This window comes from Salvelinus alpinus, chromosome 2 (assembly GCF_045679555.1).
Source record: "Salvelinus alpinus chromosome 2, SLU_Salpinus.1, whole genome shotgun sequence".
NCBI classification, from domain to species: domain Eukaryota; kingdom Metazoa; phylum Chordata; class Actinopteri; order Salmoniformes; family Salmonidae; genus Salvelinus; species Salvelinus alpinus.
Window position 1 is genome coordinate 105163388 of NC_092087.1, and position 26122 is coordinate 105189509.

Genomic DNA, 26122 nt, shown 5'->3' on the forward strand with positions numbered 1-26122 from the left:
GTATAAATGTATCAGTGGAGGCTCCTCAGAGGAGAAAGGGGAGGACGATCCTCAGTGAAATTCATTTTTTTTTTTTTTTTAACATTAAAGTTATCCTTTTTAGATAAAAATACACTAAATATATATTCACGTCACCAAATAATTGATTAAAGCACACTATTTTACAATGAAGGTCTACAGTAGCCTCAACAGCACTCTGTATGGTAGCACCATGGTCTTGCCGCAGGACAGCTAGTTTCTGTCCTCCTCTGGCTTCAATACAAAACCTATGAGGCTCATGGTTCTCAAGCCCTTCCATAGACTTAAACAGTAATTATGACAACTTCCGGAGGACGTCCTCCAACCTATCAGAGCTCTTGCAGCATGAACTGACATGTTGTCCACCCAATCAAAGGATCAGAGAATGAATCTAGTACTGAAAGCATAAGCTACAGCTAGCTAGCACTGCAGTGCATCAAATGTGGTGAGTAGTTGACTCAAAGAGAGAGAGGACAATAGTTTAGCCGTTTTGAACAAATACATTTCTTTAAAAATGAAGGAGAAGCGAGAGAGAGAGAGAGAGAGAGAGAGAGAGAGAGAGAGAGAGAGAGAGAGAGAGAGAGAGAGAGAGAGAGAGAGAGAGAGAGAGAGAGAGAGAGCGAGAGAGAGAGAGAGGTAGCTATATTTTGTTGTATTTTTTTCACTTTCACTTAGCCTCTACAACTACGCCCAGAAAATGTATACAACTTATACCACCACCCAAAAGGGCAGGTTGGAGACTGGTAGGACCAAGAGGCATGTGCTCTACACAGGTAGAACCTCATCTGTCACTGCGTCCTGTGGCTGCTAATAGTCCATATGCCACTGGGTGAGAAAAGTTCTCATTGTTTTAGGGCAGAATTATATGAGGTGTTATTATGTGTTGTTAGCGATGCGTCTTCGCTGATTTAGCTCGGGACTGACTACTACCACCATCGGCAATCTGTCTCCTAATCTTGCTTAATGTGCAGGTCAGCCCTGGAGGGAAGAATTGTCTGTAAGTAAGAAAGAACATAGCATCTGATTGTTTGCCAGAATAAACGATGTAATGGAGATTTTTCCAATCTGCGTTACCCACTCCAGTCACCAGATGGCGACGTGCGTCTTTCAGGTGATGATTCTTGCGTGACGTATAATCTAGTGGACGGGACGGGCAGCTTCTTCAACAGCGACAAAAGGCTTCTGATTCAACCGATGCGGTGGTTTGCTAGCGAACTTAAAACCTGAACTCTTTAGAACATTCTTGTGTATATTAATATCAGTATTTGCTTGTTAAATTAAATGAGCCAATTTGTTAAATTGATAAAGTTACTGCACTAGGCTAATCGCTAATGCTAAATAGCTATAGGCTAATCGCTAATGCTAAATAGCTAGCTAGCTAACATCCCGACCATGAGCTCACTAAGATATATGGAGAAAGAAGCTCTAGGGCTGAACATAATCTTAAAAGAAGAAGAGGAAGACGCTTTAAGAGTAAAAAATGAAGAAGAGGAGACTGTCACATTAGAAGAAGAGGTGGATTTTACAGTGAAAGAAGAGAAAGGACCTTTTGGAGTGAAAGAGGAGACAGGAGATCTGATTAACACTAGTTTCAGAATCAAAAAGGAGGAAGATGCCATAGCATTGAAAGAGGAAGAACCTTTTGGAGTAAAAGAGGAAGAGGAGGCTATCTCAATAAAAGAGGAGGAAGACGTTTTGGGAGTAAAGGAGGAGGAGACTGAAGATCCATTTAACACCAGTGGGTACTGTCTTAAAAACAGGGGCACAAACTATGCCGTTGTTGAACTAATGTGGGGTTTTAAAGGGGCATTCTACTGAAGTTCTACACTTGAATATGTTGTTCAGTACTGTAGGAATTGTTCAATCTGCCATTAGTACATAGATTTTTGTGACTTTTAAATGTATACATTTATTGAAATCTCCATGTGGTCTATATTAAACTGCACTTCATCTAATAACACACTTTTAAAACTCAATATAGGTGCATAATTCCGACTTAAAATTTCAAAGGTACGCAAAAGACACTCATTTCGTGGAACGACCCTTTTACAATTACATCAAAAACAATATTTTATAAAATGATGATGACAGTGGACATTTTGGCCCTGTTTAGACATGTTCATGCCTCTTGTAAGACCCTGTGATTGCAATAGAAGATCATAAGTTTACCGTCTGTTTGATGTCCTCGTTCACACAGGAGAGAGACATGACTATTGTGGATCCTCTGGGGAGCCTCAACAACATCCTGATGCTGAGGAGTCAGAGAAGAGTCTCTCCAGATCAGAACACCAGATGGTACAGCTTGGTCTGGTCTAGCATACAGCTTGCTCTATCGGGGTCTGGGCTGGGTTTCTGTAAAGCACTTCATAACAACAGTGGCTTCAGCATCCATAATGATATGTGTCTGTGTCCCCTCTTTATGGTTACCAGGACAACGCTAGCCCTTCCTCCCTCCCGGAGTCCCCGTGTCGTGCCTCTCCCGGTAGCACCTTACTGCTGGGTATGAAGAGGTTGTCTGTGCAGCTGGTGGACTGCAGGAAAACAACGGGGCTGAGTGGAACTGTGAGAGGAGGAGAAGAGAAGAAAGGATCAGATTTGACTCATCAAAGTAAGTGCTGTAGTTTAGTTTGAAAAAATACAATAGATCTGCCCACTGGTATCTGTTACCAGGACAACCAGCAGAGTTCTGTTAGTTCTGGGATCGAACCCGGGTCTGGAGTGACACCTCAAGTGCCTTAGACCGCTGTGCCACACAGCTCCTTTGTTTGGCTGACGTTGAGGGACAGGTTGTATAGCACCACGCTCGTTGTCCTCAGGGGTTCTCCACGGCATCTCCGCGTCGTTATGCTCGAAGTAGAAAGAAGAGAAAATGTATTTTAGCTCATCCGGGCGTCATGGTTTCTGCGACGTGACTTTTTTATTTTTATTCTGTGAAACACATTACGCCTCGTGACTCAATAAGTTTTCAACATTTCTATGACTACTACCACATGGACAGACTGACTAGTACCACATGGACAGACTGACTAGTACCACATGGACAGACTGACTACTACCACATGGTCAGACTGACTAGTACCACATGGACAGACTGACTAGTACCACATGGACAGACTGACTAGTACCACATGGACAGACTGACTACTACCACATGGACAGACTGACTAGTACCACGTGGACAGACTGACTAGTACCACATGGACAGACTGACTAGTACCACATGGACAGACTGACTAGTACCACATGGACAGACTGACTACTACCACATGGACAGACTGACTAGTACCACATGGACAGACTGACTAGTACCACATGGACAGACTGACTTCTACCACATGGGCAGACTGACTAGTACCACATGGATAGACTGACTAGTACCACATGGACAGACTGACTTCTACCACATGGACAGACTGACTTCTACCACATGGACACACTGACTAGTACCACGTGGACAGACTGACTAGTACCACGTGGACAGACTGACTTCTACCACATGGGCAGACTGACTTCTACCACATGGACACACTGACTAGTACCACGTGGACAGACTGACTAGTACCACGTGGACAGACTGACTACTACCACGTGGACTGACTGACTTCTACCACTTGGACAGACTGACTTCTACCACGTGGGCAGACTGACTACTACCACGTGGACAGACTGACTGCTACCACGTGGACAGACTGACTGCTACCACGTGGGCAGACTGACTACTACCACGTGGGCAGACTGACTACTACCACGTGGGCAGACTGACTACTACCACGTGGGCAGACTGACTACTACCACGTGGACAGACTGACTACTACCACGTGGACAGACTGACTACTACCACGTGGACAGACTGACTAGTACCACGTGGACAGACTGACTAGTACCACGTGGACAGACTGACTACTACCACAGACTGACTAGTACCACATGGACAGACTGACTAGTACCACGTGGACAGACTGACTACTACCACGTGGACAGACTGACTACTACCACGTGGACAGACTGACTAGTACCACGTGGACAGACTGACTACTACCACGTGGACAGACTGACTGCTACGTCGTGGACAGACTGACTACTACCACATGGACAGACTGACTAGTACCACGTGGACAGACTGACTAGTACCACATGGACAGACTGACTATTACCACATGGACAGACTGACTACTACCACATGGACAGACTGACTAGTACCACATGGACAGACTGACTAGTACCACATGGACAGACTGACTAGTACCACATGGACAGACTGACTAGTACCACATGGACAGACTGACTTCTACCACATGGACAGACTGACTTCTACCACGTGGACAGACTGACTACTACCACGTGGACAGACTGACTACTACCACGTGGGCAGACTGACTACTACCACGTGGGCAGACTGACTAGTACCACGTGGACAGACTGACTAGTACCACGTGGACAGACTGACTACTACCACGTGGACAGACTGACTACTACCACATGGACAGACTGACTGCTACCACGTGGACAGACTGACTGCTACCACAGACTGACTAGTACCACGTGGACAGACTGACTGCTACCACGTGGACAGACTGACTGCTACCACGTGGACAGACTGACTTCTACCACGTGGACAGACTGACTGCTACCACGTGGACAGACTGACTGCTACCACGTGGACAGACTGACTGCTACCACGTGGACAGACTGACTGCTACCACGTGGACAGACTGACTGCTACCACGTGGACAGACTGACTGCTACCACGTGGACAGACTGACTGCTACCACGTGGACAGACTGACTGCTACCACGTGGACAGACTGACTGCTACCACGTGGACAGACTGACTGCTACCACATGGACAGACTGACTAGTACCACATGGACAGACTGACTACTACCACATGGACAGACTGACTAGCACCACATGGACAGACTGACTAGTACCACATGGACAGACTGACTACTACCACATGGACAGACTGACTACTACCACATGGACAGACTGACTACTAGCACATGGACAGACTGACTACTAGCACATGGACAGACTGACTACTACCACATGGACAGACTGACTACTACCACATGGACAGACTGACTACTACCACATGGACAGACTGACTAGTACCACATGGACAGACTGACTACTACCACATGGACAGACTGACTAGTACCACATGGACAGACTGACTACTACCACATGGACAGACTGACTACTACCACATGGACAGACTGACTAGTACCTCATGGACAGACTGACTAGTACCACATGGACAGACTGACTTCTACCACATGGACAGACTGACTAGTACCACATGGACAGACTGACTAGTACCACATGGACAGACTGACTAGTACCACATGGACAGACTGACTAGTACCACATGGACAGACTGACTAGTACCACATGGACAGACTGACTAGTACCACATGGACAGACTGACTAGTACCACATGGACAGACTGACTTCTACCACATGGACAGACTGACTAGTACCACATGGACAGACTGACTAGTACCACATGGACAGACTGACTAGTACAACGTGGACAGACTGACTACTACCACGTGGACAGACTGACTTCTACCACGTGGACAGACTGACTTCTACCACGTGGACAGACTGACTACTACCACGTGGGCAGACTGACTACTACCACGTGGGCAGACTGACTACTACCACGTGGGCAGACTGACTACTACCACGTGGGCAGACTGACTACTACCACGTGGGCAGACTGACTACTACCACGTGGGCAGACTGACTACTACCACGTGGACAGACTGACTACTACCACGTGGACAGACTGACTACTACCACGTGGACAGACTGACTACTACCACGTGGACAGACTGACTACTACCACGTGGACAGACTGACTACTACCACGTGGACAGACTGACTTCTACCACGTGGACAGACTGACTAGTACCACGTGGACAGACTGACTACAACCACGTGGACAGACTGACTAGTACCACGTGGACAGACTGACTAGTACCACGTGGACAGACTGACTAGTACCACGTGGACAGACTGACTAGCACCACATGGACAGACTGACTACTACCACATGGACAGACTGACTACTACCACATGGACAGACTGACTACTAGCACATGGACAGACTGACTACTAGCACATGGACAGACTGACTACTACCACATGGACAGACTGACTACTACCACATGGACAGACTGACTACTACCACATGGACAGACTGACTACTACCACATGGACAGACTGACTAGTACCACATGGACAGACTGACTACTACCACATGGACAGACTGACTACTACCACATGGACAGACTGACTACTACCACATGGACAGACTGACTAGCACCACATGGACAGACTGACTACTACCACATGGACAGACTGACTACTACCACATGGACAGACTGACTACTAGCACATGGACAGACTGACTACTAGCACATGGACAGACTGACTACTACCACATGGACAGACTGACTACTACCACATGGACAGACTGACTACTACCACATGGACAGACTGACTACTACCACATGGACAGACTGACTACTACCACATGGACAGACTGACTAGTACCACATGGACAGACTGACTACTACCACATGGACAGACTGACTAGTACCACATGGACAGACTGACTACTACCACATGGACAGACTGACTACTACCACATGGACAGACTGACTAGTACCTCATGGACAGACTGACTAGTACCACATGGACAGACTGACTAGTACCACATGGACAGACTGACTAGTACCACATGGACAGACTGACTAGTACCACATGGACAGACTGACTAGTACCACATGGACAGACTGACTAGTACCACATGGATAGACTGACTAGTACCACATGGACAGACTGACTAGTACCACGTGGACAGACTGACTAGTACCACGTGGACAGACTGACTAGTACCACGTGGACAGACTGACTAGTACCACGTGGACAGACTGACTAGTACAACGTGGACAGACTGACTACTACCACGTGGACAGACTGACTTCTACCACGTGGACAGACTGACTTCTACCACGTGGACAGACTGACTACTACCACGTGGGCAGACTGACTACTACCACGTGGGCAGACTGACTACTACCACGTGGGCAGACTGACTACTACCACGTGGGCAGACTGACTACTACCACGTGGACAGACTGACTACTACCACGTGGACAGACTGACTACTACCACGTGGACAGACTGACTACTACCACGTGGGCAGACTGACTACTACCACGTGGGCAGACTGACTTCTACCACGTGGGCAGACTGACTAGTACCACGTGGACAGACTGACTACTACCACGTGGACAGACTGACTAGTACCACGTGGACAGACTGACTAGTACCACGTGGACAGACTGACTAGTACCACATGGACAGACTGACTACTACCACATGGACAGACTGACTAGTACCACATGGACAGACTGACTAGTACCACATGGACAGACTGACTACTACCACATGGACAGACTGACTAGCACCACATGGACAGACTGACTAGCACCACATGGACAGACTGACTAGTACCACATGGACAGACTGACTACTACCACATGGACAGACTGACTACTACCACATGGACAGACTGACTACTACCACATGGACAGACTGACTACTAGCACATGGACAGACTGACTACTAGCACATGGACAGACTGACTACTAGCACATGGACAGACTGACTACTACCACATGGACAGACTGACTACTACCACATGGACAGACTGACTACTACCACATGGACAGACTGACTACTACCACATGGACAGACTGACTAGTACCACATGGACAGACTGACTACTACCACATGGACAGACTGACTACTACCACGTGGACAGACTGACTACTACCACGTGGACAGACTGACTTCTACCACGTGGGCAGACTGACTACTACCACGTGGGCAGACTGACTACTACCACGTGGGCAGACTGACTTCTACCACGTGGACAGACTGACTAGTACCACGTGGACAGACTGACTACAACCACGTGGACAGACTGACTAGTACCACGTGGACAGACTGACTAGTACCACATGGACAGACTGACTAGTACCACATGGACAGACTGACTACTACCACATGGACAGACTGACTAGTACCACATGGACAGACTGACTAGTACCACATGGACAGACTGACTAGTACCACATGGACAGACTGACTAGTACCACATGGACAGACTGACTAGCACCACATGGACAGACTGACTAGTACCACATGGACAGACTGACTACTACCACATGGACAGACTGACTACTACCACATGGACAGACTGACTACTAGCACATGGACAGACTGACTACTAGCACATGGACAGACTGACTACTAGCACATGGACAGACTGACTACTACCACATGGACAGACTGACTACTACCACATGGACAGACTGACTACTACCACATGGACAGACTGACTAGTACCACGTGGACAGACTGACTGCTACCACGTGGACAGACTGACTGCTACCACGTGGACAGACTGACTGCTACCACGTGGACAGACTGACTGCTACCACGTGGACAGACTGACTAGTACCACGTGGACAGACTGACTACTACCACGTGGACAGACTGACTACTACCACATGGACAGACTGACTGCTACCACAGACTGACTAGTACCACGTGGACAGACTGACTGCTACCACGTGGACAGACTGACTGCTACCACGTGGACAGACTGACTGCTACCACGTGGACAGACTGACTGCTACCACGTGGACAGACTGACTGCTACCACGTGGACAGACTGACTGCTACCACGTGGACAGACTGACTGCTACCACGTGGACAGACTGACTGCTACCACGTGGACAGACTGACTGCTACCACGTGGACAGACTGACTGCTACCACGTGGACAGACTGACTAGTACCACGTGGACAGACTGACTACTACCACGTGGACAGACTGACTGCTACCACGTGGACAGACTGACTGCTACCACGTGGACAGACTGACTGCTACCACGTGGACAGACTGACTGCTACCACGTGGACAGACTGACTGCTACCACGTGGACAGACTGACTGCTACCACGTGGACAGACTGACTGCTACCACGTGGACAGACTGACTGCTACCACGTGGACAGACTGACTGCTACCACGTGGACAGACTGACTGCTACCACGTGGACAGACTGACTGCTACCACGTGGACAGACTGACTAGTACCACGTGGACAGACTGACTACTACCACGTGGACAGACTGACTACTACCACATGGACAGACTGACTGCTACCACAGACTGACTAGTACCACGTGGACAGACTGACTGCTACCACGTGGACAGACTGACTGCTACCACGTGGACAGACTGACTGCTACCACGTGGACAGACTGACTGCTACCACGTGGACAGACTGACTGCTACCACGTGGACAGACTGACTGCTACCACGTGGACAGACTGACTGCTACCACGTGGACAGACTGACTGCTACCACGTGGACAGACTGACTGCTACCACGTGGACAGACTGACTGCTACCACGTGGACAGACTGACTAGTACCACGTGGACAGACTGACTACTACCACGTGGACAGACTACCACGTGGACAGAGACTGACTGCTACCACATGGACAGACTGACTAGTACCACATGGACAGACTGACTAGTACCACATGGACAGACTGACTACTATCACATGGACAGACTTCATTAGTGTGTTTGTGGGGAGCATGCTGTTTATTTAGTCAGGCGATGCCCACATTATTCTGACATATTTTAGAATGTTAATTATGTGAATGTCAATGCATAATGCCATTGGGTAGGCTTATAATTTTTTTTTTTTTTTTTTGCCTACTAGGGTGAGTTTTTATCTTCTATGCTGTTACAACAATTAAACTTAAAATGTTTGAAATTAAGCATCATTCATCAGTAAATTTAAATGACGCATCATTCTCTTTCCTGTCATATCGTCAGATCTTGTCCCCGGACAGTAAAGTTCAGTTGGCGCTGAACCCAGTCTGCCGCTGGTAAATGTACCTGATTGTTGAACCATGTGTGCGGTGTAGGGTCTATATGTCTACCACTCCGTGTAGCCGTTAGCGATGCTAATGTCTTCTGGTGTAGGGTCTATATGTCTACCACTCCGTGTAGCCGTTAGCGATGCTAATGTCTTCTGGTGTAGGGTCTATATGTCTACCACTCCGTGTAGCCGTTAGCGATGCTAATGTCTTCTGGTGTAGGGTCTATATGTCTACCACTCCGTATAGCCGTTAGCGATGCTAATGTCTTCTGGTGTAGGGTCTATATGTCTACCACTCCGTGTAGCCGTTAGCGATGCTAATGTCTTCAGTGTAGGGTCTATATGTCTACCACTCCGTGTAGCCGTTAGCGATGCTAATGTCTTCTGGTGTAGGGTCTATATGTCTATCACTCCGTGTAGCCGCTAGCGATGCTAATGTCTTCTGGTGTAGGGTCTATATGTCTACCACTCCGTGTAGCCGTTAGCGATGCTAATGTCTTCAGGTAGACTGAAAGACAATTTAAAGGTAACCATAAAGTAGCCTATGTCTACCTGCCAGAATCGTGATTATTTGCATCAATCCGGTGGCCATTTTGTTTGAAAAACTCCCATTGCAACTGCATTACAGACAGACTGGTGTCTGGTGGCACTTCAATTAAAGGCTAACTACACAAAAAACATCTAATTTCTCAGATTTTTCCCAGATCTCAAAAATGGCACTGTTGTGGTTGTCTCACCTAGCTACCTTAACTTCTCTGCGCTACGGATCCCTTTTACGGGATCACTTTCCTAGACAACCGCTAGAATTGCAGGGCGCCAAATGCATAAATATTACTAAAAATATTTATAATCATGCAATCACAATTGAAATATACCAAAACACAGCTTAGCTTGTTGTTAATCCACCTATCGTGTCAGATTTTGAAAATATATTTTACAGCGAAAGAAATCCAAGCTTTTGTGAGTGTAGCTTTCAATGCTACAACAGCTAGCCCCAAATTAGCATGGTCATGAAAGTCAGAAAAGCAATCAAATTAATCGCTTACCTTAGATAATCTTCGGATGTTTGCACTCACGAGGCTCCCAGTTACACAATAAATGTTATTTTTGTTCGATAAATATTACTTTTATCACAAAAAAACGCCATTTGGGTTGTGCGTTATGCAGAGAACTACAGCCTCGTTCCGGTCCTGAAAGGAAGATGAAAATTTCCAAACGTATCAGATGAAAAAATATTACTAAAAATATTTATAATCATGCAATCACAAGTGAAATATACCAAAACACAGTTTAGCTTGTTGTTAATCCACCTATCGTGTCAGATTTTGAAAATATATTTTACAGCGAAAGAAATCCAAGCTTTTGTGAGTGTAGCTTTCAATGCTACACCAGCTAGCCTTATATTAGCTTGGTTAGCTTGGTCACGAAAGTCAGAAAAGCAATCAAATGAATCGCTTACCTTTGATAATATTCGGATGTTTCCACTCACGAGACTCCCAGTTACACAATAAATGTTATTTTTGTTCGATAAATATTACTTTTATCACAAAAAAACGCCATTTGGGTTGCGCATTATGTTAAGAAAACCAAAGCCGTGTTCCGTTCGACAAATTCCAAAAAGTATCCGTAATGGTCGTAGAAACATGTCAAATGTTTTATATAATCAATCCTCAGGTTGTTTTTAACATAATCGATAATATTTCACCCGGACCATAACCTATTCATTAAGAGACAAAACATAATCGATAATATTTCACCCGGACCATAACCTATTCATTAAGAGACAAAAGGAAAATGGGGTGCCCCTCTCTCGCACGCAGGAAATATTCAGAGGACACCTGACTACTTTTGAAGAAACTCACAAATTTTTCAAAATAAAAGCCTGAATCTTTGTCGAAAGCCTGGTCACAGCCTGAGGAAGCCATTGGACAAATAATCTGGTTAATACCCATTTAAATGGAGGTTTGACGGGCCAGGGAACACAGATTAAAAAATATATATATATATCACTTCCGGGTTACATTTTCTCAGGTTTTCGCATGCAGAATAAGTATTGTTATACTCACAGACAATATTTTGACAGTTTTGGAAGCTTTGGAGTGTTTATCCTAATCTGTAAATTATATGCATATTCTACGATCTGGGCCAGAGAAAATGTCAGTTTACGTTGGGCACGTTATTTAAAAAAAATATAATAATAATCTGACCCCTAGCGCTAAGAGGTTAGATGGATGCACTAACTACAAGTTGCTCTGGATAGTGACCATACTATTCCCTTAAAGCCACACAGTGTAAAATACATGGGTCATGTAAACAATGGAGCACATGCATCACATGCTAAGAGCACTTGACTGTAAGTCTCTCTGGATAAGAGTGTCTGCTAAATGACTAAAATGACAAATGTATGTGGAGATTTCATTCAGGTCTCCCTGTTTTAATCACTCTGTTTGTCTTTGGCAGAAGAGAGACCCGACTCAGATGAACCAGAGACGTCTGAACCAGCGAGACGACACCACTGTTCCCAGTGTGGAAAGAGTTATACCCGTTTATGGAGCCTGAAAAACCACAAGAGAACACATGTAGAGAAGAAGTCTTACCACTGTTCCCAGTGTGAGAAGAGTTTTAACCATTTAGGGAATCTTAAAAACCACAAGAGAACACATGCAGAGAAGAAGTCTTACAACTGTTCCCAGTGTGGAAAGAGTTTTACTCATTTATGTAACCTAAAATCGCATGAGAGACGACACACAGGAGATAAGCCTTACCAATGCTCTCAGTGTGGTAAGAGATTTATTGAGTCAACAGAACTGAAAGTTCATAAGAGAATACACACAGGGGAAAAACCATTCCAATGCTCTCAGTGTGTAAAGACATTTTCCCGACCAGGGGACCTGAAATCACATGAGAGAATACACACAGGGGAAAAGCCTTACCACTGTTCCCATTGTGAAAAGAGTTTCAGCTGGTCAGGGACACTGAAAGAGCATGAGAGAATACACACAGGAGAAAAGCCATTCCAATGCTCACAGTGTGGAAAGGGTTTTGGCCAGTTACGGTACCTGAAAACGCACGAGATGATTCACACAGGAGAGAAGCCTTTCCAGTGCTCTCAGTGTGGAAAGAGTTTTATCCTGTTAGTAAACCTGAAATCACATGAGAGAATACACACAGGGGAAAAGCCATACCATTGTTCCCATTGTGAAAAGAGTTTCTGCTGGTCAGGGACACTGAAAGAGCATGAGAGAATACACACAGGAGAAAAGCCATTCCAATGCTCTCAATGTGGAAAGGGTTTTACCCAGTCAGGGAGCCTGAAAATGCATGAGAGAATGCATACAGGAGAAAAGCCTTTCCATTGTTCCCAATGTGGAAAGAGTTTTACCCAATTAAGGAGCCTGAAAAGTCATATGGTGACACACAAAGGAGGGTAGCCTCACCTCTGCTCCCAGTGTGGAAAGAGTTTTACCCAATTAAGGGTCCTGAAAGAGCATAAAATAATACATACACTCTTCATGTCACTCATTTTCAGAGGACCTGAAATCACATGAGAGAAAAGAGAGGCTGTGTTCTGACTTATGGTTTTGACTGAGAATGTGTTTTTGTCATGAAATCTAATTGTATATATTAAATCATACTCACAAATAGGCCTAAATTAGTTTTTCTATTTTTCATCTTGAGGCATGGTCAGATTTGAACAAATGCATTTTCTATTTTATTTTGAATATAAACTTTGATTGGATACAAACTATTAGCTCGAAAATTTTATAATTTGGATATTTCATAATGTAACTTAACATATAGATGAATATAATTTGTATTTTTTGATTCTTTGAACTTTGAAACATCTTTGTTTGTGTTTTTCATCGAGTAAATTTGTGTTTCATCAAGATAAAAGGAGTATGAAACTGTGATGACTTGTTCTGATAAAAATGTTTACATTTTAGTCATTTAGCGGACACTCTTATCCAGGGCGACTTACAGGAGCAATTAGGGTTAAATTCCTTGCTCAAGGACACATCGACAGATTTATCAGCTAATCGGCTGGGCGATTCTAACCATCGACCTTTCAGTTACTGGCCCAACACTAAACTACCTGCCGCCCTAAAGTCTTTCCTTGATTCCTTGCGTCCTCCCCCCCCTCCAAAACTCATTGGAGGAGATCTGAGATGATCTTCTCCTCCAATACGACCAGAGAGGATGCTGGGAAATCAAGGAAAGACCTGAGATCTTCACCCTAGTAGATTGCTGTTCTACTGATGGAGAATGGAACCACTAAAACAGGCACCATCTCAAGTCAATCCAGTTATGTAAGGTTGCAAGATTGGATCCCCCGGGCTGACAAGGTGAAAATCTGTTCTTCTGCCCCTGAACAAGGCAGTTAACCCACTGTTTCCCGGTAGGCCGTCATTGTAAATAAGAATTTGTTCTTAACTGACTAGTTAAATAAAGGTTCAATAAAAAAAATGTATAAATAAATATTTCAGGCCACGCCCACTGACACCCACAGTTTAAAAACAGACAATGACATGAAGACATCCAGAGTTAAACAACACTGATCTTTTGCTACAAAGGCCCCTCTTTCTCTACAATTGGTAGTTACAGTCTTTTCCCAACGCTGCCACTCCCATACGGACTCAGAAGAGGCGAAGGTCGAGAGCCAATGCGTCCTCTGAAACACGACCCCGCCAAGCCACACTGCTTCTTGACAAACTGCTCGCTTAAACCGGAAGCCAGCTGTACTGTGTCGGAGGAAACACGTACAGCGGGCGACAGAAGTCAGCGTGCATTGGCCCGACCCGCCACAAGGAGTTGCTAGAGCCCGATGGGACAAGGACATCCCGGCCGGCCAAACCCTCCCCTTACCACGAACGACACTGGGCCAACTGTGTGCCGCCTCATGAGACTCCCTGTCGCGGCCGGGTGCAACACAGCCCGGGATCGAACACGGGTCTGTAGTGACGTCTCTAGCACTGCGATGCTGTGCCTTAGACTGCTGCACCACTCGGGAGGCCCCGGAAAACATTTTTAAACAGACTTTAAAGTCAACAATAATACACTACATGTCCAAAAGTATGTGGACACCTGCTCATCGAACATCTCATTCCAAAATCATTGGCATTAATATGGAATTGGTCCACCCTTTGCTGTTCTTACAGCCTCCCTCCACTCTTCTGGGAAGGCTTTCCACTAGATGCTGGATCTTTGCTGTTCTTACAGCCTCCCTCCACTCCTCTGGGAAGGCCACTAGATGCTGGAACATTGCTGCTCTCACAGCCTCCCTCCACTCCTCTGGGAAGGCCACTAGATGCTGGAACATTGCTGCTCTTACAGCCTCCACTCCTCTGGGAAGGCTTTCCACTAGATGCTGGAACATTGCTGCTATAACAGCCTCCACTCCTCTGGGAAGGCTTTCCACTAGATGCTGGAACATTGCTGCTATAACAGCCTCCACTCCTCTGGGAAGGCTTTCCACTAGATGCTGGAACATTGCTGCTATAACAGCCTCCACTCCTCTGGGAAGGCTTTCCACTAGATGCTGTAACATTGCTGCTATAACAGCCTCCACTCTTCTGGGAAGGCTTTCCACTAGATGCTGGAACATTGCTGCTATAACAGCCTCCACTCCTCTGGGAAGGCTTTCCACTAGATGCTGTAACATTGCTGCTATAACAGCCTCCACTCCTCTGGGAAGGCCACTAGATGCTGGAACATTGCTGCTATAACAGCCTCCACTCCTCTGGGAAGGCTTTCCACTAGATGCTGTAACATTGCTGCTATAACAGCCTCCACTCCTCTGGGAAGGCCACTAGATGCTGGAACATTGCTGCTATAACAGCCTCCCTCCACTCCTCTGGGAAGGCTTTCCTCTAGATGCTGTAACATTGCTGCTATAACAGCCTCCCTCCACTCTTCTGGGAAGGCCACTAGATGCTGGAACATTGCTGCGGGGACTTGATTCCATTCAGCCATTAGCATTACTGAGGTCCAGCATTGATGTTGGGCGATTAGGCCTGGCTCGCAGTGCGTTCAGAAAAACTATACACATTATACTACCAACCAAAAGGGCACTTTAGAGCCTGGAAGTGTAAAGGGGCATGTGCTCTACACAGGTAGAGTCCTATCTGTCCATGTTGCCTTTTGCAAAGTGGGTACTGCTTTATGTGCTAACACCAACACTCACCTAAATAGTCCATATGCCACTGGGTGGGAGAAGTTTTCATTGTTTTTGGGCAGGATTATGTGAGGTATTATTTTACCTTTATTTAACTTGGCAAGTCAGTTAAGAACAAATTCTTATTTTCAATGACAGCCTAGGAACAGTGGGTTAAGCTGCCTTGTTCAGGGGCAGAACGACAGATTTTTACCTTGTTAGCTCGGGGATTCAATCGTGCAACCTTTCGGTTACTTGTCCAATGCTCTAACCACTAGGCTACCTGCCGCCCCAATTATGTGTTGTTAGCCATGTGTTTTGGCTATTGGGCAGGTCAGCCCGGGAGGAAAGTATTAGCTATATGAAGTAAAAGAGAACATAGCATCTGATTGTTTTTAAATTACTTCTTATGACATTGTTTGCCAGAATAAACGATGTATTGGAGATTTTAACCAATCTGCGTTACCCACTCCAGTCAGCAGATGGCGATGGGAGGCTTTCCGGTGATGTTTCTTGCGTGACGTATAATCTAGTGGACGGAAAGCTTCAACGGCGGTAAAAGACTACTGACGCAACCACTTCGGTAGCTTGTAGCGCACAATAAAACCAGTCTTGTTTATATTAATGTCAGTGTTTTTAAACATAATTCTGTTTACGTATTGACTAGTTTAAAAAACGTTATTTGCTTGTTAAATGAAATTGGCTAATTTGTTCAATTGTTAACGTTACTGTACTAGGTTAATCGCTAATGCTAACTATCTAGCTAGCTAACATCCCGACCATGAGCTCACTAAGATATTCGGAGAAAGAAGCTCTGGAGCTGAACATGATCGTAAAAGAAGAGGAAGAAGCTTTCAGAATAAAAAATGAATTCGAGACTATCACATTGAAAGAAAAAGAGGTGGATATTACAGTGAAAGAAGAGGAAGAACCTTTTGGAGTGGCAGAGGAGGCTATGTCAATAAAAGAGGAGGAGGAGGAAGGAATGGAGGAGGAGACTGAAGATCAGATTACCACCAGTGAGTACGGGCATAATGCAGTTATTGAAATAATGTGTTGTTTTAAAGGGACATTCTAGTTCAGTTCTACACTTGAATATGTTGTTCAGTACTGTAGGAATTGTTGAAGGGGCAATCTGCCATTGGTACATATATCGGGGTGGCGGGTAGCCTAGTGGTTAGAGCGTTGGGCCAGTAACTGAAAGGTTGCTGGATCAAATCCCCGAGCTGACAAGGTAAAAACCTGTCGTTCTGCCCCTGAACAAGGCAGTTAGCCCACTGTTCCTAGACCGCCTGAACAAGGCAGTTAACCCACTGTTCCTAGACTGTCTGAACAAGGCAGTTAACCCACCGTTCCTAGGCCGTCTGAACAAGGCAGTTAACCCACTGTTCCTAGACCGTCTGAACAAGGCAGTTAACCCACCGTTCCTAGACCGTCTGAACAAGGCAGTTAACCCACCGTTCCTAGACCGCCTGAACAAGGCAGTTAACCCACTGTTCCTAGACCGTCTGAACAAGGCAGTTAACCCACCGTTCCTAGACCGTCTGAACAAGGCAGTTAACCCACCGTTCCTAGACCGTCTGAACAAGGCAGTTAACCCACCGTTCCTAGACCGTCTGAACAAGGCAGTTAACCCACCGTTCCTAGACCGTCTGAACAAGGCAGTTAACCCACCGTTCCTAGACCGTCTGAACAAGGCAGTTAACCCACCGTTCCTAGACCGTCTGAACAAGGCAGTTAACCCACCGTTCCTAGACCGTCTGAACAAGGCAGTTAACCCACCGTTCCTAGACCGTCTGAACAAGGCACCGGCTGTCGTTGTAATTGAGAAGTTGTTCTTAACTGACTTGTTAAATAAAGGTTAAATAAAAAAATATATATTTTTGGGACTTGTCGTCTACGTTAAAGTGCACTTCATCCCCAATGCAGGGTTTTAAAAGGGTGATTCTACTAAAGTTCTACACTTGAATATGTTGTTCAATACTGTATAAATTGTTAGTTTCAATCTGCCATTGGTAAGTCCCGTGTGGCTCAGTTGGTAGAGCATGGCGCTTGCAACGCCAGGGTTGTGGGTTCATTCCCCACGGGGGGACCAGGATGAATATGTATGAACTTTCCAATTTGTAAGTTGCTCTGGATAAGAGCGTCGGCTAAATGACTTAAATGTAAATGTAATGTAAATGTAATGTTAAATGGTACATGTATATTTTGGACTTTTAAATTAGATTTATTTAATTCTCCATGTGGTCTATATTAACGTGCACTTCATATAATATAACAGGCTTTTAAAATTCAAAACTGGTGTGTAATTTCTACTTAAAATATCAAAGGGATGAAAAATGCACCCATTTTGTGCAACGACCCTCATAAAGTTGCATCATAAACAATGTTTTGTAAAATCATGATCAAATGGCCATTTTGGGCCCTTTTTAGACATATTCATGCCTCTTGTAAGACTCTGTAATTGCAGTAGAAGATCATAAGTTTACCATCTGTTTGATGTTCTCATTCACACAGGAGAGAGACATGACTATGGTGGATCCTCTGGGGAGCCTCAACAACATCCTGATGCTGACGAGTCAGAGAAGAGTCTCTCCAGATCAGAACACCAGATGGTACAGCTTGGTTTGGTCTAGCATACAGCTTGCTCTATCTGGGTCTGGGCTGGGTTTCTGTAAATCACTTCATGACAACAGTGACATCAGCATCCATAATGATGTGTCTGTGTCCCCTCCTTTATGGTTACCAGGACAACGCTAGCCCTTCCTCCCTCCCGGAGTCCCCGTGTCGTGCCTCTCCCAGTAGCACCTTACTGCTGGGTATGAAGAGGTTGTCTGTGCTGCTGGTGGACTGCAGGAAAACAACGGGGCTGAGTGGAACTGTGAGAGGAGGAGAAGAGAAGAAAGGATCAGATTTAACTCATCAAAGTAAGTGCTGTAGTTTAGTTTGAACAAATACAATAGATCTGCCCACTGGTATCTGTTACCAGGACAACCAGCAGAGTTCTGTTAGTTGACAGGAAGATAGACTGGTATCTGTTACCAGGACAACCAGCAGAGTTCTGTTAGTTGACAGGAAGATAGACTGGTGGATATGGATGTTATGAATATCATAACACTGAAAAAGGATTCTGCCAATAAAAAGAGAGAAACCAATAGACCATATAAAACCTTGGTGAAAGTTAGCTTTGGAGAGAAAGTTTCAAGATGATCTGATGTAAGGTGAATGTTTTACACAAAAAAAAATCTCAAAACATGATGGATGTTACATTGTCTGTCCCAGTCAACCCCCCTTTCTTTACAAGACTGTAGAACACACAAACTAAACTCCAGACACTTCAATGCGGTCTGTATTGCTTCATTAACATCTGATCTTCAGAACTTACACTGGGGGACAGCTGTGACTGTTAAAAAATGATAAACAAGCTCTCTAAGCCGTTTCTATCAGCCAGACTTGGCCTCCTCTGTAATGGTCAAAATGAATGCTATTTCCTACTTGATCAGGTCAAATAAAGCCTGAACTCCCAACATACAGTCGTATATACAAAAAATATTGGCACCCTTGAACTTTTTTCAAATAATGCACCATTTCTTGGGCTCCCGAGTGGCACAGCGGTCTAAGGCACTGCATCTCAGTGCTAGAGGCGTCACTACGGACCCTGGTTTGATTCCAGGCTGTATCACAACCGGCTGTAATTGGGAGTCCCATAGGGCGGCGCGCGATTGGCCCAGCGTCGTCCTGTTTTGGCCGGGGTAGGCCAGTCGTCGTCCGGGTTTTGGCCGGGGTAGGCCAGTCGTTGGCCGGGTTTGGCCGGGGTAGGCCAGTTGTTGGCCGGGGTAGGCCAGTCGTTGGCCGGGGTAGGCCAGTCGTTGGCCGGGGTAGGCCAGTCGTCGTCCGGGTTTGGCCGGGGTAGGCCAGTTGTTGGCCGGGGTAGGCCAGTCATTGTAAATAAGAATTGGTTCTTAACTGACGTGCCTCGTTAAATAAAGGTTACATCGTTTAATAAAGGACGTGGCCACAAGATGTTTAAGGCCCATGCCACTGTAGTCAACCTCACTGGACGTGGCCACAACAGAACACTTGATGGGAGATTGCAGCGAAGGATTGTTCCTATAGTGGAGAAAGCACCTTGATCAACTGCCACACAGATTCAAGCTGACCTTCAGACACAAGATACGACAGTTTCAACTCGTTCCATCCGTCGCCAACTCAGTGAAAGGGGGTTATATGGTAGGAGACCCAGGAGGACCCCACTTCTGAGAGAGAGACATAAGAAAGCCTGACTGCAATTTGCCAAAACACACCTGAACATGCCAACATCCTTCTGGGAAAATGTCCTGTGGACAGATGAGAGCAAATTAGAGTGTTTTGGTAAAACACACCGTCTCTCTGTGTGTTTACAGAAAATAACATGAAACCTTGAAAGAAAATAACTCCTTCCCTACAGTCAAACACAGAGGAGGTTCAGGGATGTTTTCTCTTCACTGCCTCTGACGCTGGGTGGCTTGAACGTGTGCACGGCATCATGAAATCAGGAGAAACCAGTGTCGGAAAGCTGGGTCTCCGTCGAAGGCCGTGGGTCTTCCAGCAGGACAATGACCCCAAACACACTTCAGAAAAGCACCCAGGAAGGGTTCAAGACAAAACGCTGGACTGTTCTGAAGTGGCCAGCAGTGAGTCCAGATCTAAATCACATTTGAAAACTTATGGAAAGATCTGAAAACAGCAGTTGTTGTTCACACAACCAAAACAAACCCTCCATTACAAATCTAGATGATTCTATTGTCAACAAGACATGGTATCAGGCCCGTGGGGAAGGGGTGTTACATGTCAAAACCCGCGCCATTACAAATCTAGATGATTCTATTGTCAACAAGACATGGTATCGAGAATGATAGAAAGAATTTAATCCTACAAATTCAAGGTTTACTTTTAGTTCCGTTGGTCTGTATCAAAATGTTGTGTGCCAGTATTGCATGGATGCCTCATTGACTACAACAACTAATGATAAGACAAACATGTTCACGTTGTCGCAAATTACAAAATCAACAACAACAACAAAATCACACGTGTCCTTTCACAGCAGTAAAGATGTAGGAGGAACAGAGAACATGTATGTTTATATTCATTATATATATATATTATACTGTATGTAATGTACCCTTACTGCTAGGACTAACTGGTGGTGTTAAATAGCTGTATGTAATGTACCCTTACTGCTAGGACTAACTGGTGGTGTTAAATAGCTGTATGTAATGTACCCTTACTGCTAGGACTAACTGGTGGTGTTAAATAGCTGTATGTAATGTACCCTTACTGCTGGACTAACTGGTGGTGTTAAATAGCTGTATGTAATGTACCCTTACTGCTAGGACTAACTGGTGGTGTTAAATAGCTGTATGTAATGTACCCTTACTGCTGGACTAACTGGTGGTGTTAAATAGCTGTATGTAATGTACCCTTACTGCTAGGACTAACTGGTGGTGTTAAATAGCTGTATGTAATGTACCCTTACTGCTGGACTAACTGGTGGTGTTAAATAGCTGTATGTAATGTACCCTTACTGCTGGACTAACTGGTGGTGTTAAATAGCTGTATGTAATGTACCCTTACTGCTGGACTAACTGGTGGTGTTAAATAGCTGTATGTAATGTACCCTTACTGCTAGGACTAACTGGTGGTGTTAAATAGCTGTATGTAATGTACCCTTACTGCTAGGACTAACTGGTGGTGTTAAATAGCTGTATGTAATGTACCCTTACTGCTAGGACTAACTGGTGGTGTTAAATAGCTGTATGTAATGTACCCTTACTGCTGGGACTAACTGGTGGTGTTAAATAGCTGTATGTAATGTACCCTTACTGCTGGACTAACTGGTGGTGTTAAATAGCTGTATGTAATGTACCCTTACTGCTAGGACTAACTGGTGGTGTTAAATAGCTGTATGTAATGTACCCTTACTGCTGGACTAACTGGTGGTGTTAAATAGCTGTATGTAATGTACCCTTACTGCTAGGACTAACTGGTGGTGTTAAATAGCTGTATGTAATGTACCCTTACTGCTGGACTATCTGGTGGTGTTAAATAGCTGTATGTAATGTACCCTTACTGCTAGGACTAACTGGTGGTGTTAAATAGCTGTATGTAATGTACCCTTACTGCTAGGACTAACTGGTGGGGTTAAATAGCTGTATGTAATGTACCCTTACTGCTAGGACTAACTGGTGGTGTTAAATAGCTGTATGTAATGTACCCTTACTGCTAGGACTAACTGGTGGGGTTAAATAGCTGTATGTAATGTACCCTTACTGCTAGGACTAACTGGTGGGGTTAAATAGCTGTATGTAATGTACCCTTACTGCTAGGACTAACTGGTGGGGTTAAATAGCTGTATGTAATGTACCCTTACTGCTAGGACTAACTGGTGGGGTTAAATAGCTGTATGTAATGTACCCTTACTGCTAGGACTAGCTGGTGGTGTTAAATAGCTGTATGTAATGTACCCTTACTGCTAGGACTAACTGGTGGTGTTAAATAGCTGTATGTAATGTACCCTTACTGCTAGGACTAACTGGTGGTGTTAAATAGCTGTATGTAATGTACCCTTACTGCTGGACTAACTGGTGGTGTTAAATAGCTGTATGTAATGTACCCTTACTGCTGGACTAACTGGTGGTGTTAAATAGCTGTATGTAATGTACCCTTACTGCTGGACTAACTGGTGGTGTTAAATAGCTGTATGTAATGTACCCTTACTGCTAGGACTAACTGGTGGGGTTAAATAGCTGTATGTAATGTACCCTTACTGCTGGACTAACTGGTGGTGTTAAATAGCTGTATGTAATGTACCCTTACTGCTAGGACTAACTGGTGGTGTTAAATAGCTGTATGTAATGTACCCTTACTGCTAGGACTAACTGGTGGGGTTAAATAGCTGTATGTAATGTACCCTTACTGCTAGGACTAACTGGTGGTGTTAAATAGCTGTATGTAATGTACCCTTACTGCTGGGACTAACTGGTGGTGTTAAATAGCTGTATGTAATGTACCCTTACTGCTGGACTAACTGGTGGTGTTAAATAGCTGTATGTAATGTACCCTTACTGCTAGGACTAACTGGTGGTGTTAAATAGCTGTATGTAATGTACCCTTACTGCTGGACTAACTGGTGGTGTTAAATAGCTGTATGTAATGTACCCTTACTGCTAGGACTAACTGGTGGTGTTAAATAGCTGTATGTAATGTACCCTTACTGCTAGGACTAACTGGTGGGGTTAAATAGCTGTATGTAATGTACCCTTACTGCTAGGACTAACTGTTGGCGTTAAATAGCTGTATGTAATGTACCCTTACTGCTGGACTAACTGGTGGTGTTAAATAGCTGTATGTAATGTACCCTTACTGCTGGACTAACTGGTGGTGTTAAATAGCTGTATGTAATGTACCCTTACTGCTGGACTAACTGGTGGTGTTAAATAGCTGTATGTAATGTACCCTTACTGCTAGGACTAACTGGTGGTGTTAAATAGCTGTATGTAATGTACCCTTACTGCTGGACTAACTGGTGGTGTTAAATAGCTGTATGTAATGTACCCTTACTGCTGGACTAACTGGTGGTGTTAAATAGCTGTATGTAATGTACCCTTACTGCTGGACTAACTGGTGGTGTTAAATAGCTGTATGTAATGTACCCTTACTGCTGGACTAACTGGTGGTGTTAAATAGCTGTATGTAATGTACCCTTACTGCTGGACTAACTGGTGGTGTTAAATAGCTGTATGTAATGTACCCTTACTGCTAGGACTAACTGGTGGTGTTAAATAGCTGTATGTAATGTACCCTTACTGCTAGGACTAACTGGTGGTGTTAAATAGCTGTATGTAATGTACCCTTACTGCTAGGACTAACTGGTGGTGTTAAATAGCTGTATGTAATGTACCCTTACTGCTGGACTAACTGGTGGTGTTAAATAGCTGTATGTAATGTACCCTTACTGCTAGGACTAACTGGTGGTGTTAAATAGCTGTATGTAATGTACCCTTACTGCTAGGACTAACTGGTGGTGTTAAATAGCTGTATGTAATGTACCCTTACTGCTGGACTAACTGGTGGTGTTAAATAGCTGTATGTAATGTACCCTTACTGCTGGACTAACTGGTGGTGTTAAATAGCTGTATGTAATGTACCCTTACTGCTAGGACTAACTGGTGGTGTTAAATAGCTGTATGTAATGTACCCTTACTGCTAGGACTAGCTGGTGGTGTTAAATAGCTGTATGTAATGTACCCTTACTGCTGGACTAACTGGTGGTGTTAAATAGCTGTATGTAATGTACCCTTACTGCTGGGACTAACTGGTGGTCTTAAATAGCTGTATGTAGTGTACCCTTACTGCTAGGACTAACTGGTGGTGTTAAATAGCTGTATGTAGTGTACCCTTACTGCTAGGACTAACTGGTGGTGTTAAATAGCTGTATGTAATGTTCCCTTACTGCTGGACTAACTGGTGGTGTTAAATAGCTGTATGTAATGTACCCTTACTGCTAGGACTAACTGGTGGTGTTAAATAGCTGTATGTAATGTACCCTTACTGCTAGGACTAACTGGTGGGGTTAAATAGCTGTATGTAATGTACCCTTACTGCTAGGACTAACTGTTGGCGTTAAATAGCTGTATGTAATGTACCCTTACTGCTGGACTAACTGGTGGTGTTAAATAGCTGTATGTAATGTACCCTTACTGCTGGACTAACTGGTGGTGTTAAATAGCTGTATGTAATGTACCCTTACTGCTGGACTAACTGGTGGTGTTAAATAGCTGTATGTAATGTACCCTTACTGCTAGGACTAACTGGTGGTGTTAAATAGCTGTATGTAATGTACCCTTACTGCTGGACTAACTGGTGATGTTAAATAGCTGTATGTAATGTACCCTTACTGCTGGACTAACTGGTGGTGTTAAATAGCTGTATGTAATGTACCCTTACTGCTGGACTAACTGGTGGTGTTAAATAGCTGTATGTAATGTACCCTTACTGCTGGACTAACTGGTGGTGTTAAATAGCTGTATGTAATGTACCCTTACTGCTAGGACTAACTGGTGGTGTTAAATAGCTGTATGTAATGTACCCTTACTGCTAGGACTAACTGGTGGTGTTAAATAGCTGTATGTAATGTACCCTTACTGCTAGGACTAACTGGTGGTGTTAAATAGCTGTATGTAATGTACCCTTACTGCTAGGACTAACTGGTGGGGTTAAATAGCTGTATGTAATGTACCCTTACTGCTAGGACTAACTGGTGGTGTTAAATAGCTGTATGTAATGTACCCTTACTGCTAGGACTAACTGGTGGTGTTAAATAGCTGTATGTAATGTACCCTTACTGCTGGACTAACTGGTGGTGTTAAATAGCTGTATGTAATGTACCCTTACTGCTAGGACTAACTGGTGGTGTTAAATAGCTGTATGTAATGTACCCTTACTGCTAGGACTAACTGGTGGTGTTAAATAGCTGTATGTAATGTACCCTTACTGCTGGACTAACTGGTGGTGTTAAATAGCTGTATGTAATGTACCCTTACTGCTGGACTAACTGGTGGTGTTAAATAGCTGTATGTAATGTACCCTTACTGCTAGGACTAACTGGTGGTGTTAAATAGCTGTATGTAATGTACCCTTACTGCTAGGACTAGCTGGTGGTGTTAAATAGCTGTATGTAATGTACCCTTACTGCTGGACTAACTGGTGGTGTTAAATAGCTGTATGTAATGTACCCTTACTGCTGGGACTAACTGGTGGTCTTAAATAGCTGTATGTAGTGTACCCTTACTGCTAGGACTAACTGGTGGTGTTAAATAGCTGTATGTAGTGTACCCTTACTGCTAGGACTAACTGGTGGTGTTAAATAGCTGTATGTAATGTTCCCTTACTGCTGGACTAACTGGTGGTGTTAAATAGCTGTATGTAATGTACCCT

At 44.6% G+C, this 26122-nt stretch overlaps 1 protein-coding gene across 1 annotated transcript; it reads left to right on the plus strand.

Moving 5' to 3' along the window:
- The first annotated feature begins 526 nt into the window (after positions 1 to 526).
- Positions 527 to 13907, plus strand: LOC139546822 (zinc finger protein ZFP2-like). The gene is made up of 4 exons (XM_071355658.1): positions 527 to 1756; positions 2216 to 2313; positions 2449 to 2626; positions 12457 to 13907. The coding sequence occupies exons 1-4, from the start codon at positions 1411 to 1413 to the stop codon at positions 13425 to 13427; spliced, it is 1593 nt and encodes a 530-aa protein (XP_071211759.1). The 5' UTR covers positions 527 to 1410; the 3' UTR covers positions 13428 to 13907.
- The last annotated feature ends 12215 nt before the right edge of the window (positions 13908 to 26122 follow it).